The sequence below is a fragment of the Anomaloglossus baeobatrachus genome, chromosome 4 (genome assembly GCF_048569485.1).
Source record: "Anomaloglossus baeobatrachus isolate aAnoBae1 chromosome 4, aAnoBae1.hap1, whole genome shotgun sequence".
NCBI lineage: Eukaryota > Metazoa > Chordata > Amphibia > Anura > Aromobatidae > Anomaloglossus > Anomaloglossus baeobatrachus.
The window spans coordinates 403,533,719-403,553,850 of NC_134356.1; the positions used below are offsets into that span (position 1 = coordinate 403,533,719).

A 20,132-nucleotide genomic window follows, 5' to 3' on the forward strand; every position below is an offset into this window, starting at 1 on the left:
TTGTGAAATCAGGTTATCCAGAGCAGGACTTTGACTGGGCGGATTACCAGAAACAGTGCGGAGCGGAGGCAGCACCTCATACCTGCTTCAGAAATGTAAGATGCCAACGATCCTATTATTAATGATGTTTAATGTACTAATATTACAAATGGGGAAGCTTGTAAAAATAGACGTGGTTGGTTCAGGACATTAACTTTATGAGGACTGCCGGTTATAATCTGTATAGCACCGATGAAAATTTATGATTCTGTTCTAAATTCCTCTTAATGGTGGAGTTGATAAACAAAGCTCTAATCTACATAGCTCCTTCTAAGGCCCCCTTCACACGCACGTGAAAAAAACAAACAGTTTTTTCACGGACGTATTAAAGGGGTGGTTTGCTCCCCGTGTGGCGTGTTTGTGGCACATGCGTGTTCTCCGTGTGTTATACGTAATAACACACGGAGAATGGAAAGTCCCGCCTTACCTGATTCTTCTGGAGCTGTCTGTGGTGTTGATTGACAGTGTCCGGCACAGACCACGCCCCGCTGACGCTGCTTCCAGCCCCCAGTGAAGAACATGCGTTGTTCAAATTCACAATGTGTCGGATGCAGGTGACAGCCGCAGCAGAGACTGCAGGGCTGGTGGAGGTATGTTTTTTTTTATTTTTACAATGACACGTGTGTTTCTCTGGAGCGTGTCATGTGGGACCGCATCCACACTACAACCGTGTGGTACGTGTGCGGGCCACGTGACACCCGTGCTGCTGAAGAAATACGAACGTGCCTCCGTATGGAGCACACGGGCTCTTGTCTGCTCCACACGGAGGCACGGGCCAATGGCTGAACACGTGCGTACACATAAACCCATTGATTTTAATGGGTTTACGTGTGCCCGTATTTCCGGTACATGCGGAAATGGACCTAGCACGTACCGGACTCACGTGCGTGTGAAGGGGGCCTAAGGCTGGATTCACCCATCTGTGAAATGGATCGTTCTTGCTGTTCGCTTTGATCGGGAGACCCAGCAGTTGATCAATCAGTTAATCTAAATCCTACATCTCACCCATAACAATCATTCCATACATTTTGTACATGGAAACTGGAACTGTAGGCATCACCGATAGGTGTTGATGATGCCTACCTGCAAGATTCTTAGTTTTGGTGTGGTCTGCATCTCTGGTGGTTGTGCTTTTGGCTTACATACTTTCAGAACAAAAATATAATCTCAAAAATGTCCAAAACTAATGCTCGTTATACATATAATATAATTTGTCAGACAAATTGCTATGTCTTCAAACTTCCCGATGCTTATTAATTATGGGGAAGGGAAATAAGCCCCAGCTAGGCAGGAGAACAGACAAGCCGGTAATATTGATGTCTTAAATATCTTGATCTAGGGCAGTGTTTCTCAAACTCCAGTCTTGACGGCCCCCAACTGGTCATGTTTTTAGGATTTCTTTAGCATTGAATTGATGATGAGATCATTATTAAGGCATCACCTGGGCAATACTAAGGAAATCCTGAAAATATGACATGTTAGGGGCTGTGAGGACTGGCATTTGGGAACCATTGGTCTAGGGTAATATCATTGGCCATGGCTCTATGAGTTAGTATCATAAAGTAGACTTCTGGACAGTAAGTCTGCAAATATGTCACATATTTTTCCACCTTTTAATAAAAACAAATACTGAAGAACATGATCTTGGTGAAAGAGATGGTAGTAGATACATTCACTCAGATATATATGTGTTAGTCGGTCTCCCGAATCACAAGATTCATGGTAATTTGTCTTAGCTTACTGAGATGAAGAATTTTGCCTGCCTATGTTCCTTCACAAGAATCTAAAGAATTCCCATTATGTTGGATGCTAGACTGGTTTTGTCACTGATAAAAAGCAATATTGTAAGGGACAGTAACATATTTGTATGACATTATTTTACTGCTTAAAATATAAGCAAAGGAAAGAACAACATGAAGATATGTGATATTTCTGTAAGTAATGCCATTTAGTAAAGTAGAAGCATATTACATATTTTTTGCTAAATTTTAACTATGAATAGAAGTTTACTTTCTCTATGGAAACTGATATAAATGTTACAGTACTTGAGGAGATATGTGTCGCCCTGGACAAGCCAGGGGCCACAGAGAACAACACCACAACACACCCCACACTCCCTGCAGGCACATCAAGGTCAGACAAAACCCTTGTTGCCCTTCTCCAGGGGCTGATGATCACACCAGGGGGTGGGCCAGGCGGTTGGTCCCACCCACCGAGGAGTTCACAGTCCTGGAGGCGGGAAAACAGACAGTTGAGTTCAGGAGTTGAGTGGAGGAAGTGGGGGAGTTTAGCTCAGGCAGAGCTCGAGTGCGGAGCGGAGTCTAGCTTGGACAGTGAAAGTGGAAGGAGGGAAGTGTAGTAGTAGAGCAAACAAACAGTCTGAAGAGCGTCCGGGTGTGTGGCCCGGGCGAGACAGCAAGGTTGGCAGACGGTGGAGACCGTCTGCAGGAGTGGCCGATTGGAGTCTACCGTAAGGACCGTGGACGGGTGGTGGCCCGGCGGTACCGGACCGGTACACAAAGAGAAGCCAGCACCAGTGGCAGGGGCCTTTCGGACCCCGGCAAGGCTTGGAGTCGCCGTGAAGTTGCCGAATCCGTTAGGGAAGGGGACCTCCGGGTTCCTAAACAGTCAAGTCCCGACAGAAGGCAACAGTCCAACCCAGTGAGAGAGACACCGCCACCGCCAAGGCAACCGTTTCTCAGGGCCAGCGCCTGCGGGCAAAAGGGGCTCCTCCGGCCCATATCCAAGTTGGGGAGCGGGTTACCGGTGGGAACCCATCGGAACCAACAACCGTACCTAGGTGCAGGGAAAAGACAGTCACCGCTAACCTGCAGGGAACGACAACACCGCAGCCGTCCGAGGGACCCGTCCATCCAGCCGCTTGTTTTACCATGAACTGTGTCATCATCATTGGGCTGAGTGAGTACCTCCGTGCCGTGCAGCACAGCGCTACCCCTGCGACCCTGCACCTCATCAGGCCCCTCAACCCGCCTGCCATCCATCCCTACCCCATCACCGGGCCCCGGGACAACCAACCCCCCTACCCATGGAGGGGAGAATAACAACCAAAGCTGCTCCCTGTCACCGTCCCCGGGATCCCCATCCAGAGCAGCGGTGGTGTCACTAAAAATCACCACAACCGTGGGTGGTGTCACGGACAATATCCCCAAAACCAAACCACCCCTTTTCACTCACGGGCGAGGAGCGCCGCTCGAGTCCCCGGGATCTGGCCCATCGCTCGAGCCACCGAGCAGCGGCAGCAGCAGCCACACCCGAGCAGTGGGAGAGCGCAGTGTCCCCTCCTCCGCCCGCGACAGATACATACATGTTAATCATTGTAAATAATCCTAATGAAAGATCGCTCAGATTCAAAGGGAATCTGTCACCAGGTTTTTGCCACCTAATCTGAGAGCAGCATAATGTAGAGACAGAGATCCTGATTCCAGTGATGTGTCACTTACTGGGCTGCTTAGTGTAGTTTTGATAAAATCACTGATTAATCAGCAGTAGATTACCAGTAGAGGACTACTTGGCCTGCTGCCAGGTAGTCCAGCATATTCATGAGCTCTGTATAACTGCTTGATCTGCAGCAGAGAAAACATTGATTTTTATTAAAATGACAGCAAATAGCTCAGTAAGTGACACATCGCTGGAATCAGGGTCTCTGCCTCTACATTATGCCGCTCTCAGATACCTGGTGACAGATTCCCTTTAAAAGTAGCAACAAGTTCTGCAACTGTTAAGTCTATTATTCCAAGCATATTGCCTCTGATAATACTCTAGGGTGAAGAAAATAAAAGGTATATTTTCAACTGTGGGATATCTGTATCATTTTGAGAAAAGAGAACCCTTTATAAAATCCTGTTCTTTTAGGATTACTATATTTACATAACTCCAACAGACTTATGAAATGTATTCTCAGTGAACTTCCTCATGCCATTCTATAGAACTTGTGTTAAAAAAAATTCCATATAGTCATAATCTAGTTTACAAGCACATACACCTACTGATTTTACACTGGTATTTAAACATTGATTGTGATGACAAAGGTCTATAAACAACAGTAGTTTTACATCTCGTGTGACATAGTCCATCTGAAAGTATCATAGAGGCTAGATAAACTATAGCCATAAGGGTAAGCAATATGTAGTGACAATATATCCCTCGTTATAAACAAGCAAATACCTTCACAGAATGTTGGTTGTACAGAAGATGTTTAGGGACCATTTTAATTACTGGGATTAGGATTTTTTGTTGTTGATTATTTGTCCTGTGCATCTGTACATTTGTTATTCAGGGTTAATGTATTATATTCTGCATGATTTTGGTTACTACATGTACAGTATATAACAAGTGAGTATACTCCTCATTTCATTGTAAATATTTTATTACTAGCTGTAGTACCCGGGCGTTGTCCAGGATAGTAACTGTCTCTCTGTCTCTTTCCCAGTCTCTGTCTGTGTGTCACTGTCTCTCTGTCTGTGTCTTTCTTTGTCTGTCTGTGTCTATGTCTCTGTCTGTCTGTTTCTATCTCTCTGTATTTGTCAGTCTGTCTGTCGCTATCTCTGTGTTTGTCTGTCTCTATCTCTGTGTCTGTCTCTATGTGTGTGTCTGTCTGTCTCTCTCTTTCCCCATCTGTCTTTGTCTGTCTCTTTCCCCGTTTGTCTCTTTCCAGGTCTGTCTCTTTCCAGGTCTGTCTCTTTCCCCATCTGTCTCTTTCCCCATCTGTCTCTTTCCCCGTCTGTCTCTTTCCTAGTCTGTCTCTTTCCTAGTCTGTCTCTTTCCCAGTCTGTCTCTTTCCCAGTCTGTCTCTTTCCCAGTCTGTCTCCTTCCCAGTCTGTCTCTTTGCCCGTCTGTCTCTTTGCTCGTCTGTCTCTTTCAGGTCTCTCATTCCAGGGCTGACTCTTTCCAGGTCTGTCTCTTTCCCCATCTGTCTCTTTGCCCGACTGTCTCTTCGCCCATCTGTCTCTTTGCCCGTCTGTCTCTTTGCCCATCTGTCTCTTTCCCTGGCTGTCTCTTTGCCCGGCTGTCTCTTTGCCCGGCTGTCTCTTTGCCCGACTGTCTTTTTCCAGGTCTGTCTCTTTCCAGGTCTGTCTCCTTCCCCGTCTGTCTCTTTCCCCGTCTGTTTTTTTTCCAGGTCTGTCTCTTTGCCCGGCTGTCTCTTTGCCCGGCTGTCTCTTTGCCCGGCTGTCTCTTTGCCCAGCTGTCTCTTTGCCCGTCTGTCTCTTTGCCTGTCTGTCTCTTTCCAGGGCTGTCTCTTTCCAGGTTTGTCTCTTTGCCCGGCTGTCTCTTTGCCCATCTGTCTCTTTGCCTGGCTGTCTCTTTCCAGGGCTGTCTCTTTCCAGGTCTGTCTCTTCCCCATCTGTCTCTTTCCCCATCTGTCTCTTTGCCCGTCTGTCTCTTTGCCCATCTGTCTCTTTGCCCGTCTGTCTCTTTGCCTGTCTGTCTCTTTCCAGGGCTGTCTCTTTCCAGGTTTGTCTCTTTGCCCTGCTGTCTCTTTGCCCGACTGTCTTTTTCCAGGTCTGTCTCTTTCCAGGTCTGTCTCTTTGCCCATCTGTCTCTTTCCAGGGCTGTCTCTTTGCCTGTCTGTCTCTTTCCAGGGCTGTCTCTTTCCACGTCTGTCTCTTTCCAGGTCTGTCTCTTTCCCCGTCTGTCTCTTTCCAGGTCTGTCTCTTTGCCCGTCTGTCTCTTTGCCCGACTGTCTTTTTCCAGGTCTGTCTCTTTCCAGGTCTGTCTCCTTCCCCGTCTGTCTCTTTGCCCGTCTGTCTCTTTCTACGGCTGTTTCTTTCCAGGGCTGTCTCTTTCCAGGTCTGTCTCTTTGCCCGGCTGTCTCTTTGCCCGGCTGTCTCTTTGCCCAGCTGTCTCTTTGCCCGTCTGTCTCTTTGCCCATCTGTCTCTTTGCCTGGCTGTCTCTTTCCAGGGCTGTCTCTTTCCAGGTCTGTCTCTTCCCCATCTGTCTCTTTCCTCGTCTGTCTCTTTCCAGGTCTGTCTCTTTGCCCATCTGTCTCTTTCCAGGGCTGTCTCTTTGCCCGTCTGTCTCTTTCCAGGTCTGTCTCTTTCCCCATCTGTCTCTTTCCAGGTCTGTCTCTTTGCCCGTCTGACTCTTTCCAGGGCTGTCTCTTTGCCCATCTGTCTCTTTGCCCGTCTGTCTCTTTGCCCGTCTGACTCTTTCCAGGGCTGTTTCTTTGCCCGTCTGTCTCTTTGCTCGTCTGTCTCTTTGCCCGTCTGTCTCTTTCCAGGGCTGTCTCTTTCCAGGTTTGTCTCTTTGCCCGTCTCTCTCTTTCCCCGTCTGTCTCTGTCTGTCTCTTTCCACGTCTGTCTATCTCTGTCTGTCTGTCTTTTTCTGTCTCTCTCTATCCGTCTCCCCACCGACATCATATTACCTCACACATAAGCTTCTTATACTAACAGTTTATTTTGTTCCTATAGCAACCACTAACAGTTGCTATTAATAGCCTGTAGCTCCCACCTCTATTCAGTTTAATGGAGGCAGGATTTTGGTGAGTAACTGTAAAACGCAGGGTTAAATTTTCCCATCAAAACATAGTCTATGACATTCCCTGAGTCACATGGGGTGTCTGTGAAAAATTCCGTGATTGTAAATGCGACGGTGCAAATTCCTTTAGTGGACATAGGCACACACACACACATATATATATATATATATATATATATCTATATATCTATATATATATATATATATATATACATACATACAAACATACATACACTGAGCTTTATATATTAGATATCTTTTCATGGGGCAACCTTGAAGCTATGACACTTTGATACAATGTAAAGTAGTCAGTATACATTTTCTATAACAGTGTAAATTTGGTGTGCCCTCTAAATAACTCAACACATCGCCATTAATGTCTAAACCGTTGGCAAAAAAGTGAGTACACCCCTAAGTGAAAATGGCCAAATTGTGCCCAATTTGTCATTTTCCCTCCCCGGTGTCATTTGACTCATTAGTGTTACAAGGTATCAGCTGTGAATGGGGAGCAGGTGTGTTGAATTTGGTGTTATTGCTCATACAGTCTCTATTACTGGTCATTGGAAGTTCCATATATCACCTCATGGCAAAGAAATCTCTGAAGATCTGAAAAAAAGAATTGTTGCTCTATATAAATATGGCCTAGGCTATAAAAAGGTTGCCAACACCCTGAAACTGAGCTGCAGCACAGTGGCGAAGACCATACAGCGGTTCAACAAGACAGTTTCCATTCAGAACAAGCCTCACCATGGTCGACCAAAGATGTTGAGTGCATGTGCTTAGTGTCATATATGCCTATTTTGAAAAGACAACTTTTGGATGAATGCTGCCAGCATGAAATTGATCTGCATGGCTGTCGTCCCAGAAAGAAGTTTCTTCTAAAGATGATGCACAACAAAGTTTGTTGAAGACCAGCAGTCTAAGAACATGGATTATTGGAACCATGACCTGTGATCTGATGAGAACAAGATAAACGTATTTGGTTCAGATAGTGTTAAGCGTTTGTGTGGTGGTAATCAGGTTAGGAGAACAAAGACAAGAGTGTCTTGCCTATAGTCAAGCATGGTGGTGGGAGCGGCATCATTTGGAGCTGCATAAGTACTGCCGGCTGTGGGGAGCTACAGTTCATTGAGGGAACCATGATTGCCCACATGTACTGTGACATACTGAAGCAGAGCATGATCCCCTCCCACCGGAAACTGGGCCGCAGGGCAGTATTCCTACATGATAATGACCCCAAACACACCTCCAAAACGACCACTGCCTTGCTATAGAAACTGAGTGCAAGGGTGCTGAGCTTGCCAAACACATATTTAGACCTAAACCCTATTGAGCATCTGTGGACTGTGGGGCATCCTCAAATGGAAGGTGGAGGAGGGCAAGGTCTCTAACATCTACCAGCTCCATGATGTCCTCATGGAGGAGTAGGAGAAGATTCCAATGGCTCCTGTGAAGCTCTAGTGAACTCCACGCCTAAAAGAGTTAAGGCAGTGATGGAAAATAATGGGGGCCACACATAATATTGACACTTTGGGCACAATATAGCTATTTTTACTTAGGGGTGTACTCACTTTTGGTGCCAGTGGTTTAGACATTAATAGCCGTGTGCTAAGTTATTTAGACGGCACCAAATTTACACTGTTATACAAGCTGTACACTGACTACTTTACATTGTACCAAAGTGTCATATCTTCAGTGTTGTGATATACTGTATAATAATTTTGGTATTGAGGGTTTTTTCCTAAACAACTTGTCATATTTGATATATTTGATGTTGATGTCATTTATGTTAGTGTAGCCAGCTCAGGACCAGGACATTCTCTCCCCTTCCTAACCAAGCACATTTACATTTTTGTACCTGCACTTTTAGCAGCTCTAAAAACAATTGTTCATATATTCAAATTTTTACCTCTTTTTTATGTTCCTTAAAATGGAACTGTACTCTCAATAAACTTGTCATAAATCAATTGTACAGATGATCATAAAAACTATGCAATGTATCTTATCAGAGAGATCTGCTTCCTTCCCCACATATCAAACACTTTTGTTCTTTCCTGTACCTCCTGAACTCCCCATCCACTGTGAAAATCTCTATAGAGAGGGGACGGGAGGGGAGAAGTGAGGAGCAGGTAAGGGAACAGACAGGAAAGCATTGTGCACAGCTCAGTAAGGCTACTTTCAAACATCAGTTTCTTGCCATCAGGCACAATCCGGTAGAAAAACACGCAACGGATCAGTCGAAAAAACGGATCTGTCGCATCAGTTTTTTTCATCCGTTTCTTCCGTTTTTCGACGGATCTGTTGTGATACTAAGCATGCTCAATTTAAAAAAATGCAATCCATCGTTGGATTCCATCATATGACAGATGACGCCGGATCCGGCGCCCATAGGCTTCCATTATACAACATGCCGGACAGCGCCGGATCCGACGTGGTACGTTTTTTTGCTGTTGTCAAAAAACGTTCCATGCTGCATCCTTTCCGGCAATCGGAATAAGACATTTTGCCGGATCCGGTGGACACCGCATCCAACGCAAGGCCATCCGGCACAAACCGGTGCTAATATAAGTCAATGGGGAATAAAACGGATCCGGTGCCAGTTTGTGCCTGACGGCAAAAATCAGATGTGTGAAAGCAGCCTTACAAGTGTGTTACCTCATATCGGAGGTTAATTCTCTATAATGTCCTGTATGTTGCTGCAGCTTTTCTTTGCGAGATACAAAGTAAATGAAGAGCAGGCATCATCCCTTCTTTGTGCTGTGCTGTCTATGAACATAACTGCAGCATGTCTCCCCTTCCCCAGCTCCCACTGCATTGGAAGTTACAGATACAGCATGCAGAGGAGAAAACTGGTGAGAATGCAGGATATAAGTCACATAATGGCCAAAAATTGTGTTATTCCTCATATACACATAAATAAAACCTTATTCTTAAGTTGCTTTAAAGCACAGTTACACCTTAATTTTTAAATTCCTCTTTTTTTGCTGCTATTGTGGGAAAATATGAACAAAAACAGGAAATACGTCTTTATTTTTCACACTTTCTATGCTTCACATCCGCAATGGACCTCTGGAAACATTTTCAATTGTGCTCTCCTTTCTGTAGAAATTCTGTTTTATATATTGACACGTGCTGGGCTAACAATAAAACCAAAACAAAACAACAGCAATTTAAACTGGTGGGTTTTTTTGTTTTTTTTTTAAGATTTGATTTGTTTACCTCTATATATTTATTTTTTATTTATTTCACATACTGAGCCCCCTATAAGGTCTTAAAATACTTTTTGGGAAACAAGTTGGGTATTTTAGCAGAATAATACAATTCTTTTCATTGCTGATTCTCCTCGTAACTGGGGCAAGTATATTAACCCCAATTACAGGGGAAATTCATCCTTCAAACACCCTTGCCCTCTCCCTATACAATGCAATCAAATCATACATGAGTTTGGAAGAGTTCGTCATGACAACACTTTCTCTATTGTATATGTCGCGGGCGGAGGAGGGGACGCCGCGCTCTCCCACTGCTTGGGTCCGGCTGGCACTGCGGCCTGCTGCTGCTGCTCGGTGGCTCGAGCGATCGGCCGGATCCCGGGGACTCGAGCGGCGCTCCTCGCCCGTGAGTGAAAGGGGATTGGGTTTTGGGATATAGTTTATTGTCCGTGACGCCACCCACGGTTGTGGTGATTGAGTGGACACCACCGCTGCTCTGTTTGGGGAGCCCGGGAGTGATGGTACGGAGCAGCCAGTTGTTGATTTGCCCCTCCGTGGGTAGGGGTCTTGGTGCTCCCGGGGCCCGGTGATGGGATTGGGATGGTGGACAGGCGGGGATGGGGCCTGTGGAGGTGCAGGGGCGCAGGGACAGCGCTGTGCCGCACGGCACGGAGGTACTCACTCAGCCAGTAAACACGACACAGTTCTCGGTAAACAAACGGCTGGTTGGACGGGTCCCTCGGACGGTTCACGGTGCTGATGTTCCCTGCAGTTAGCGGTGACGGTCTCTTCCCTGCACCTATGTAAAGTCTCTTGGTAGCGATGGGTCCCCACCGGTTACCCACTCCTCGGCTTCAATCTGGGCCGAAGGAGCCCTACTTTGCCCGCAGGCGCTGACCCTGGGAAACTGGTGCCGTGGCGGTGTCTCCCCTTCACGGTCGGGCTGTTGCCTTCAATCGGGACTTGGTTGTTAGGAGACAGAGGTCCCCTTCACTGACGGATTTGGCAAATTATGGCGACTCCTAGCCTTGCCAGGATCCGAAAGGCCCCTGCCCTGGTGCTGACTGTTCTTCGTATACTGCTCCGGTACCGCCGGGTCACCACCCATCCGCGGTCCTTCCAGCAACCTCCGAGCAGTCCCCCTGCAGACTATCACCTCCGTCTGCTGACCTTGCTGTCACTGTCCGGGGTACACACCCGGACCAACTTCAGGCTTTACAAAACTGTTTCTTTTCACTTTACTTCAGCTTTTCTCCTAAGCTCCTCTACCACTTCACTTCCTTCTACTTTCACTTCCCTCCCTCTTCTCTGTTCTGCCTGGTTTTCCCGCCTCCAGGGCTGTGAACTCCTCGGTGGGCGGAGCCAACCGCCTGGCCCACCCCCTGGTGTGGACATCAGCCCCTGGAGGAAGGCAACAAGGATTTTGGGTTAGCTTGGTTTACCTGCAGGGAATGTGGGGGTGCATGTGATGTTGTGACCTGTGACCCCTGGCTTGCCCAGGGCGTCACATTCCCCCTTAGCAAAACGTAGACCGTCCTCGGGCTGCCCGTCCAACACCGGTTTTATTTTCCTTTTGTTTTTCTGAAAAGATAGGAAAACGGTAACATATTTACAAGTTATGACATCATCCCATATCGGGAGGCACATTTCTTAAACGGTTTCAAACGGTGTACGGTTACGGTTTCCGTTCTCTCCCACCCAAGCAACCTGGCCCTGATGCTGCCCCTAAAGCCCAGGCAGCACCCCTTGACCCCAGTCCAGCACAAGTTACCCGAGCGGGATCTGTCCTTCCCCTCCAGAGGGTAGCCACCGGTTCCTGTGGTGGCTGGGCCCCAGCCTGCTCTGCTGTGGGCCCTCCCTCCAAACTGCCTCTCCGGAGGCGGCAATTGCGGAAACGGTAACGGTAACACAACTTATTTACAAGCCACTTAACGTTTGTGGTTGCCCTGCAAGTTCACGGGCTTGTCCATGAGCAGTTCCTCATGCAAACTCTTTTCAAACGGTCCCCACGGGGACAACGGTGCCGGCCACGGCCGGTTGCAAATCACGGTAAATCAGATGACTGTTCGATTCCATTTACTTATCATCATTTTAAACTTTCAAACAAACACACTTGCAAACTTTCTTTGTCCCAACGGGGACTACTGCAGCGGGCCTCCGCTGACCTTATTCCGAGTCCTCAACATCACCTAAGGGAGGGGGCGCGGCGCTCACTCGGGACTCCTGGCTGCCACTTAACTTCGCATCCAGCGCGAACCACCCCCTTTCCCCACAGTGCCGGGTGTACTGCACGATGTCGCCCGGCATCAGGTTACGACCGGGATGCTCCTCAGGCAGGTGGGCATTCACATCCCGCCGGGCGATAAACACTTCGGCCTCCAGACCCGGTTCATATATAAACCCATAGCCCCGGCGGACATCAAACCGCCTCACCTGCCCTTAGTACAGCGGGCCCCGGACACGGAATGTTGCCTGACGGAGGCTCTCTTTTTCTCTGATTGCACGGGCCACCAGCTCCGCTTTCTTCCTCTCTCTCTCACCGATCTCCGGGCCCAACGGTACCGGCTCCCTGTCCCAGTACGGTGCTGCTGCGAGCTCCGGCGCACGGGTCGGGCCCTGCAAGACCTGTTTGACATTTCCCACTGCTGGTACTCTGGGCGACAGGTCCCGCGGTGACGTGGCCTTAGATGCTGCCTTGCATCGGCAACCCGGCGCAAACTCAGCCGAGGTGTGGGGGATGGGCACAGGGGCTTTCCGAAGTTGGGCCTTCGGCACGGAGCGGGTCGTCGGCTCCGGCTCGGGGACTTTCTTGGGAGACGCCTCCGGTTCGGTTTTTGGGGCTTTCCAGGGCAACAACTCCGGTCGACTACGGGCTCCGGCTACAGGTCGGCCCGCCTGGGCGGGCATGCTGGGTATCGCTACCGGTTGCGGTGGTAGCGGGCCTCATGGTGGGGTCACGGCTTCCGAGACGGGTGGCGAGGGAGGCAGCGGGGGGAGAGGGCTTGGACCGGGTCCCGCAGCCGCGATGACCGGCCCTTCAAGGGCATCGGGGCGTGGGTCACTCACCCTCCCTTCCTCCGCCTCCTCCTCGCGTCTCCGCACGGTTGCTATAACGTCCGCCATGTCGGTCTCCCACTCCTCCATGAGGAGCTGCATCTTGACCTGCAGCCTTTGGTAGAGCTGCGCGGTCCGGATCTCCACCCACGCCGCGGTTCCAGGCGCGGGGGCTACGGTGTTGCGGGACGGCATCCACATGCTGCTGGCGGCTTCTCCCAGGAACAAGATGGCTGCAGGGTCCTGGCGTCCCTGCTTTTATAGCCGCGGCTACATGCGGCCAGCCGCCATTCCGTCTCCTTTAGCCTCTTTTCCGGCCCCTGCTCTATCAGGGCGGGGTTTTGGCCTTCGCGCCTCTGCTACTCGAGAAGACGCTCGAGCGGGAACTTTTCGCGCCAAAGATGGTGGTTACAAGGCGCACCTCTACCCAACGGCAGAGCGGTAAGATCCTGTTCGTGACGCCAAGTTGTCGCGGGCGGAGGAGGGGACGCCGCGCTCTCCCACTGCTTGGGTCCGGCTGGCACTGCGGCCTGCTGCTGCTTGGTGGCTCGAGCGATGGGCCGGATCCCGGGGACTCGAGCGGCGCTCCTCGCCCGTGAGTGAAAGGGGATTGGGTTTTGGGATATAGTTTATTGTCCGTGACGCCACCCACGGTTGTGGTGATTGAGTGGACACCACCGCTGCTCTGTTTGGGGAGCCCGGGAGTGATGGTACGGAGCAGCCAGTTGTTGATTTGCCCCTCCGTGGGTAGGGGTCTTGGTGCTCCCGGGGCCCGGTGATGGGATTGGGATGGTGGACAGGCGGGGATGGGGCCTGTGGAGGTGCAGGGGCGCAGGGACAGCGCTGTGCCGCACGGCACGGAGGTACTCACTCAGCCAGTAAACACGACACAGTTCTCGGTAAACAAACGTCTGGTTGGACGGATCCCTAGGACGGTTCACGGTGCTGATATTCCCTGCAGTTAGCGGTGACGGTCTCTTCCCTGCACCTATGTAAAGTCTCTTGGTAGCGATGGGTCCCCACCGGTTACCCACTCCTCGGCTTCAATCTGGGCCGAAGGAGCCCTACTTTGCCCGCAGGCGCTGGCCCTGGGAAACTGGTGCCCTGGTGGTGGCGGTGTCTCCCCTTCACGGTCGGGCTGTTGTCTTCAATCGGGACTTGGTTGTTAGGAGACAGAGGTCCCCTTCACTGACGGATTTGGCAAATTATGGCGACTCCTAGCCTTGCCGGGATCCGAAAGGCCCCTGCCCTGGTGCTGACTGTTCTTCGTATACTGCTCCGGTACCGCCGGGTCACCACCCGTCCGCGGTCCTTCCAGCAACCTCCGAGCAGTTCCCCTGCAGACTATCACCGCCATCTGCTGACCTTGCTGTCACTGTCCGGGGCACACACCCGGACCAACTTCAGGCTTTACAAAACTGTTTCTTTTCACTTTACTTCAGCTTCTCTCCTAAGCTCCTCTACCACTTCACTTCCTTCTACTTTCACTTCCCTCCCTCTTCTCTGTTCTGCCTGGTATTCCCGCCTCCAGGGCTGTGTACTCCTCGGTGGGCAGAGCCAACCGCCTGGCCCACCCCCTGGTGTGGACATCAGCCCCTGGAGGAAGGCAACAAGGATTTTGGGTTAGCTTGGTGTACCTGCAGGGAATGTGGGGGTGCATGTGATGTTGTGACCTGTGATCCCTGGCTTGCCCAGGGCATCACATATACACAGCACTTGGAAAGCACTTTGTATACAGCAATCAGAAAAGGCAGAGATGGAAATAAACCATTTCTGCCTTCTCTATGAGGATTCTAATAGCTGGCTCCCTGAGGCATCAGCACGATCATCAATTTTTAAAACATCATTGCAGATTAAAGTATAGACTGGCCAGAAATTTAAAGTCTTTGGGCATCCCAGAACTGGTTAAGATATCTCTTGTTTTTTTTTCTTGGCTTGTATAATGAAAAATGTTTACATGTACGTTAAATTATTATTTTTTTTATTATTTGTTTTTATTGTGCTATACATTTAATTAGGATACGGGATATTTAGAGCACAGGGTTAAATTGTAGTGGTGCCTGCTAACTATATCTCTTTTCTCTACTATCCACACAATATACATAATAAATTAGGCCTTGATGTACATACAGTGGGGTAAAATAGTATTTAGTCAGCCACTAATTGTGCAAGTTCTCCCACTTAAAAAGATGAGAGAGGCCTGTAATTGACATCATAGGTAGACCACAACTATGAGAGACAAAATGAGAAAACAAATCCAGAAAATCACCTTGTCTGATTTGGCAAGATTTTTTTTGCAAATTATGATGGAAAATAAGTATTTAGTCAATAACGAAAGTTCATCTCAATATTTTGTTATATATTCTTTGTTGGCAATGACAATGGTCAAACGTTTTCTGTAAGTCTTCATAAGGTTGGCACACACTGTTGTTGGTATGTTGGCCAATTCCTCCATGCAGATCTCCTCTAAAGCAGTGATATTTAGGGCCTGTCACTGAGCAATACAGACTTTCAACTCCCTCCATAGATTTTTTATGGGGTTGAGATTAGGAGACTGGCTAGGCCACTCCAGGACCTTCATATGCTTCTTACAAAGCCACTCCATTGCCCTGGCAATTGGCAGTATGCTTGGGATCATTATCATGCTGAAAGACCCAGTCACGTTTCATCTTCAATGCCCTTGCTGACGGAAGGAGATTTGCACTCAAAATCTCCTGATATATGGCCCCATTCATTCTTTCATGTACACAGATCAATAGTTCTGGTCCCTTTGCAGAGAAACAGCCCCAAAGCATGATGTTGCCACCCCATGCTTCACAGTAGGTATGGTGCTCTTTGGATGCAACTCAGCCTTCTGTCTCCTCCAAACACAATGAGTTGTGTTTCTACCAAACCGTTCTACTGTGGTTTCATCAGACCATATGACATTCTCCCAATACTCTTTTGGATAAGCCAAATGCTCTCTAGCAAACTTCAGACAGGCCCGGACATGTACTGGCTTAAGCAGGGGAACACATCTGGCAGTGCAGCATCTGAGTCTCTGCCTGTCGGTGTAGTATTTTACTGATGGTAGCCTTGTTACGGTGGTCCTAGCTCTATGCAGGTATTTCACTAGGTCCCCCGTGTGGTTCTGGAATTTTTTCTCATCATTCTTGTGATCATTTTGACCACAAGGGATGAGATCTTGCGTGGAGCCCCAGATCGAGGGAGATTATCAGTGGTCTTGTATGTCTTCCATTTTCTCATTATTGCTCCCACAGTTGATTTCATCACACCAAGCTGCTTGCCTATTGCAGATTCAGTCTTCCCAGCCTGGTGCAGGGCTACAATTTTGTTTCTGGTGTCCTTCACAGCTCTTGGGTCTTCACCATAGTGGAGTTTGGAGAGTGACTGTTTGAGGGTGTGGACAGGTGTCTTTTATACTGATAACAAGTTCAAACAGGTGCCATTACTACAGGTAATGAGTGGAGGACAGAGGAGCCTCCTAAAGAAGAAGTTACAGGTCTGGGAGAGCCAGAAATCTTGCATGTTTTTAGATGACTAAATACAGTACATATATTCCACCATAATTTGCAAAATCTTGTCAAATCAGACAAGGTAATTTTCTGGATTTGTTTTCTCATTTTGGCTCTCATAGTTGTGGTCTACATATGGTGTCAATTACAGGCATATCTCATCTTTTTAAGTGGGAGAACTTGCACAATTGGTGGCTGACTAAATACTTTTTCCCCACTGTACATGAATATTCTGACATTTACATATATTTTAGTTCTCTAAATTAGGATCAACGTCTACATCATGTTTATCATTCCCTTCCTTAAAAACTATTCTGCACAAATTCTAAAACTATAAAACAATATTGATTTTATTAATTTTCAAGTCACTTTTCATATATATATATATCTATATACCGTAACTTGCCAACCTAACAATTTGCACAGATGACTTTTTTACACAGTTTCCTAATGCAATGACTTGTACATAAAAGAACAATGTTCATTTACCGTTCATTGTATTAGCATGAAGTGAACTTTTATTCCAAATATATCACTTTTTCTGAATTATCGTTAACAATTATTACTAGTCTAATGAAAATTATTTCACTATAATGCTTATGTTCCTATAAAGATTATTGTATGACCCAGTAAAACCATAGATCATCTATTTAAAATTCCTATTAAAAAATTATTGTGGCTTTTTTTTTTTTTTTTTTTTTTTTTTTTAGTAAAGAAGATAATAGGATATTGTGAACACTGTATGACCTCTGTTCAATTGTTAGACCTTTATATATATATTTTTATCAATTAGAGAAAGAACTTACAGTATGTACTTTCAAATGTTATAATTTGTAGATATAGCTCATGTTACACCCAGTTTTGGTATTGAGTCACAGAATAAATAGACATATTAATACAATGCCTAAACATACAGCAAATAAAATAAAGAATTATATTTGCATCTTCAGCTGCTTTTTCCATTGACAAATCTTATTTGGTGTTCTGCTTTGCATTCATTTATAGACTGTGACCTTAACTAATCTTAATTTGTGTTTCAGACCTCAAATTTTCGTGGGTTTATAAAAAACATGAAACTGGAGGCAGTCAACCCAAGTAATCCATCTGAGATTTCTGTTGCATCTGTTACCAAAGTAAAAGGAAGATTACTTTGGATTCATCTTGAAGGTATCTAAGCTTCCACTCATATAATATACACTGTATGATTGTTTTTTTCATATTTTAAAGTCACTTATTTATTTGAGGCATACTAGTTGGTAAATTTAATTTAATGTCATTATTAAATAAAAAAATAAATAAATAAAAAAAATACATGTATATATATATATATACATATATATATATATATATATATATATATATATATATATATATTCTGCCTGTAGCTGCTAATAGAAGTATATTACTACATATTGTCATACTATTGAACTCAGAAATTACAGACATTGCAGTAGGGCTCCTATGCTCCCTTTTGCTTTGCGGCCGGAACTTGTGTTCTACAATATCTATGCAGCGGATTCAGAACCTCTTATAAACCTATTAGGCTATGACCGCACTTTGCGTTTTTACCTGCGTTTCAGCTGCGTTTTGAACTGCAGCGTTTTCATGCCAAAATGCATGCGTTTTGATTTTCAAGCAAAGTCTATGAGAAATATAGATTTCTTGTGTGCACAATGCTGTTCAAAACGCTGTGTTTAATTTGCATAATTTTGGGCAAAAACTCTTCAAAGAAGCAGCATGTCAATTGTTTTTGCCATTTGGGTTGCGTTTTGCTAACATTGAAGTCAATGAGAAGTTGCAAAAAGCAAGAAACATCAAAATTCCAGCGTTTTACATACATTTTAGCTGCAGAAAACATGCGTTTTGGTCTGCATAAACGCATGTGTGAAGCCCCACCGGTGTTGTGTCGGTGCATACCTTCAGGGACTCCACGTAGCTGGTGCTGGTCACAGGTAGGGAATCTTCGGTTTTGATCGTGACGCCACTCTCAGTATTGCGGTCAGTGGGGACCGCCACTGCAGGTTAGGGGTGCCTGGGGCTGATGATATGTGCAGTCAGATGTAGTAGCCTCCTGAGAGTGAGGCAAGCCCCAGGGCCCGGTGTAGATGCGTAGTACTACAAGTCGCAGAATGACCACACAGGCAGAGTGTCTTTCAGGGTTTTTACTCACATTTGATGGCAGGGTGAGTAACCCGGGCGTAGCTGGGACGAACCAGGTGGAACCAGGTATCCTTCAGGCTGACTTTATGAGGGTGACTACTGACTCGCCTTCCTTAGCCCTTGGTGGTTTGGGGTAACCCCGACTTTGAGTCCCTATGGGGGTCACCCAGGGAAGATGCTCCAAGCCTCTCTCCCCTTCTTGTTTTGCCGTGTGCTTGTTCCCCGGACCAGGCCACTCCAGCCTCTTGCCTTCTATGACCTATGGGCCCTAACTTGTGGTTACGTGGCTGCGGCTTTTGTAGTGTTGTGGTGTGGGCTTTAAGAGCCCCACACCGGCAGGTTTAGCAGAAGAAAGTTGAATCTATCCCCGCTTCGGGATCTGCCGCCCGGTTGGGCCTGGTGCTCTCTAGCAGTCTCCTTACTTCCCACTCCGTTGCACTCCCTAGCTGAAGCTGGCTTTCAGGCAGCACTCCTAGTTGACCGTTCTCCCCCGTCAATAGCCACTGCGCGGACGCTGTCAGATTGCACAGCTCCAGGGATCTGCTCCTCACTTGAGCTCCCTGGACTCTACACTGAACTGGCTCACTGCCCCTCCTCTCCTGTTCTTGCCTACGCCACCTAGCAACCAGACTCTCCACCACACCCCTTGAGAGGAGATGGAGGCTCTACCCCCTCCACTATTCCAGTGAAGGTGAAGGCTTGCCCCCTCCTGGGTTCCCCAGGGGTCCTCTCAAAGGTACATGTGTGAGACCTGATCACTATGCGCCTGTGTTCCACACCCCTGTCAGCCTTCTGGATTACCTGTATTGTACTGTCCCCAGCATGGGCGCAGTACTCAGTGGTGCCTGACCAGGTCAGGGGCGCCACATTCCCCCTTAGTTATCACCAGCACGTCCTCGGGCTGCAAGACAACATTTTAAAATGCATAAAACATTAAAACATGGTAAAACATTTTAAGATCACCAGTTATCGTACATCACCACCCTCCACCCACAAGTCCGTTAACCCACCCAAAACCCTCTCAGGAGGCAGGTCACCGGTCCTGTTGGTAACCAGGTCTGGGCCATCCGTTTCCCCAGACCTTTCCTCCAATCTTCCTCTCCCGTTGGCCGCGCCTTCAGCCACTTCTGGCAGGATGTAGAGGCGGCTTTCATGGGCTGGTGGTTTCAGGGTATACCTGGCCTGGTGGATCCGCGCCTTCAGCCTCTTCTGGCAGGATGCAGAGGCGGCCTCCACAGGTGGTGCTGACCAGGTACCCTCTTTGTGGTGGTGAGCCAAGGCCCCATAAACAGGCGTGCTCTCTGGTCGCAGGTGAGCCAAGGCCCTTTTCTACGGACGGGCCCCCCTGGTTGCAGACGAGCCAAGCCCCTAAACAGGCTGGCCCTGGTGGTGGTGCCACTGGTGTAACTATTTACACTGCGAGAGTTTGTGGCTATAGCAAGTTCATAGCCTTAAGGTTTATGGTTTTCTCACAATAGTTTTTGTGGGCGCATTTCTTAAACGTTGCAAACAAAACTTGTCAAAACTTCAACTGGTAACTTGCTGTATTTCTTTACTTCTCTCTACTCTACTCCTTCATTTCACCAGGGCGTGGGCATGTAGGGCACCGGCACCTGTGACTTTCTTGCTCTCCGTCGTCGTCCGTGGTTGTTTCATCTG

At 47.6% G+C, this 20,132-nt stretch overlaps 1 protein-coding gene across 4 annotated transcripts in view; it reads left to right on the forward strand.

Moving 5' to 3' along the window:
* Positions 1 to 20,132, forward strand: part of SFMBT2 (Scm like with four mbt domains 2) — a 365,966-nt gene that overhangs the window by 238,212 nt on the left and 107,622 nt on the right. For all 4 annotated transcript variants that reach the window (XM_075345324.1, XM_075345321.1, XM_075345322.1 and 1 more), the window contains 2 exons: positions 13 to 95; positions 17,354 to 17,480. In XM_075345324.1, the coding sequence (XP_075201439.1) occupies positions 13 to 95; positions 17,354 to 17,480 (210 nt within the window). The remainder of the gene's footprint in view (positions 1 to 12; positions 96 to 17,353; positions 17,481 to 20,132) is intronic.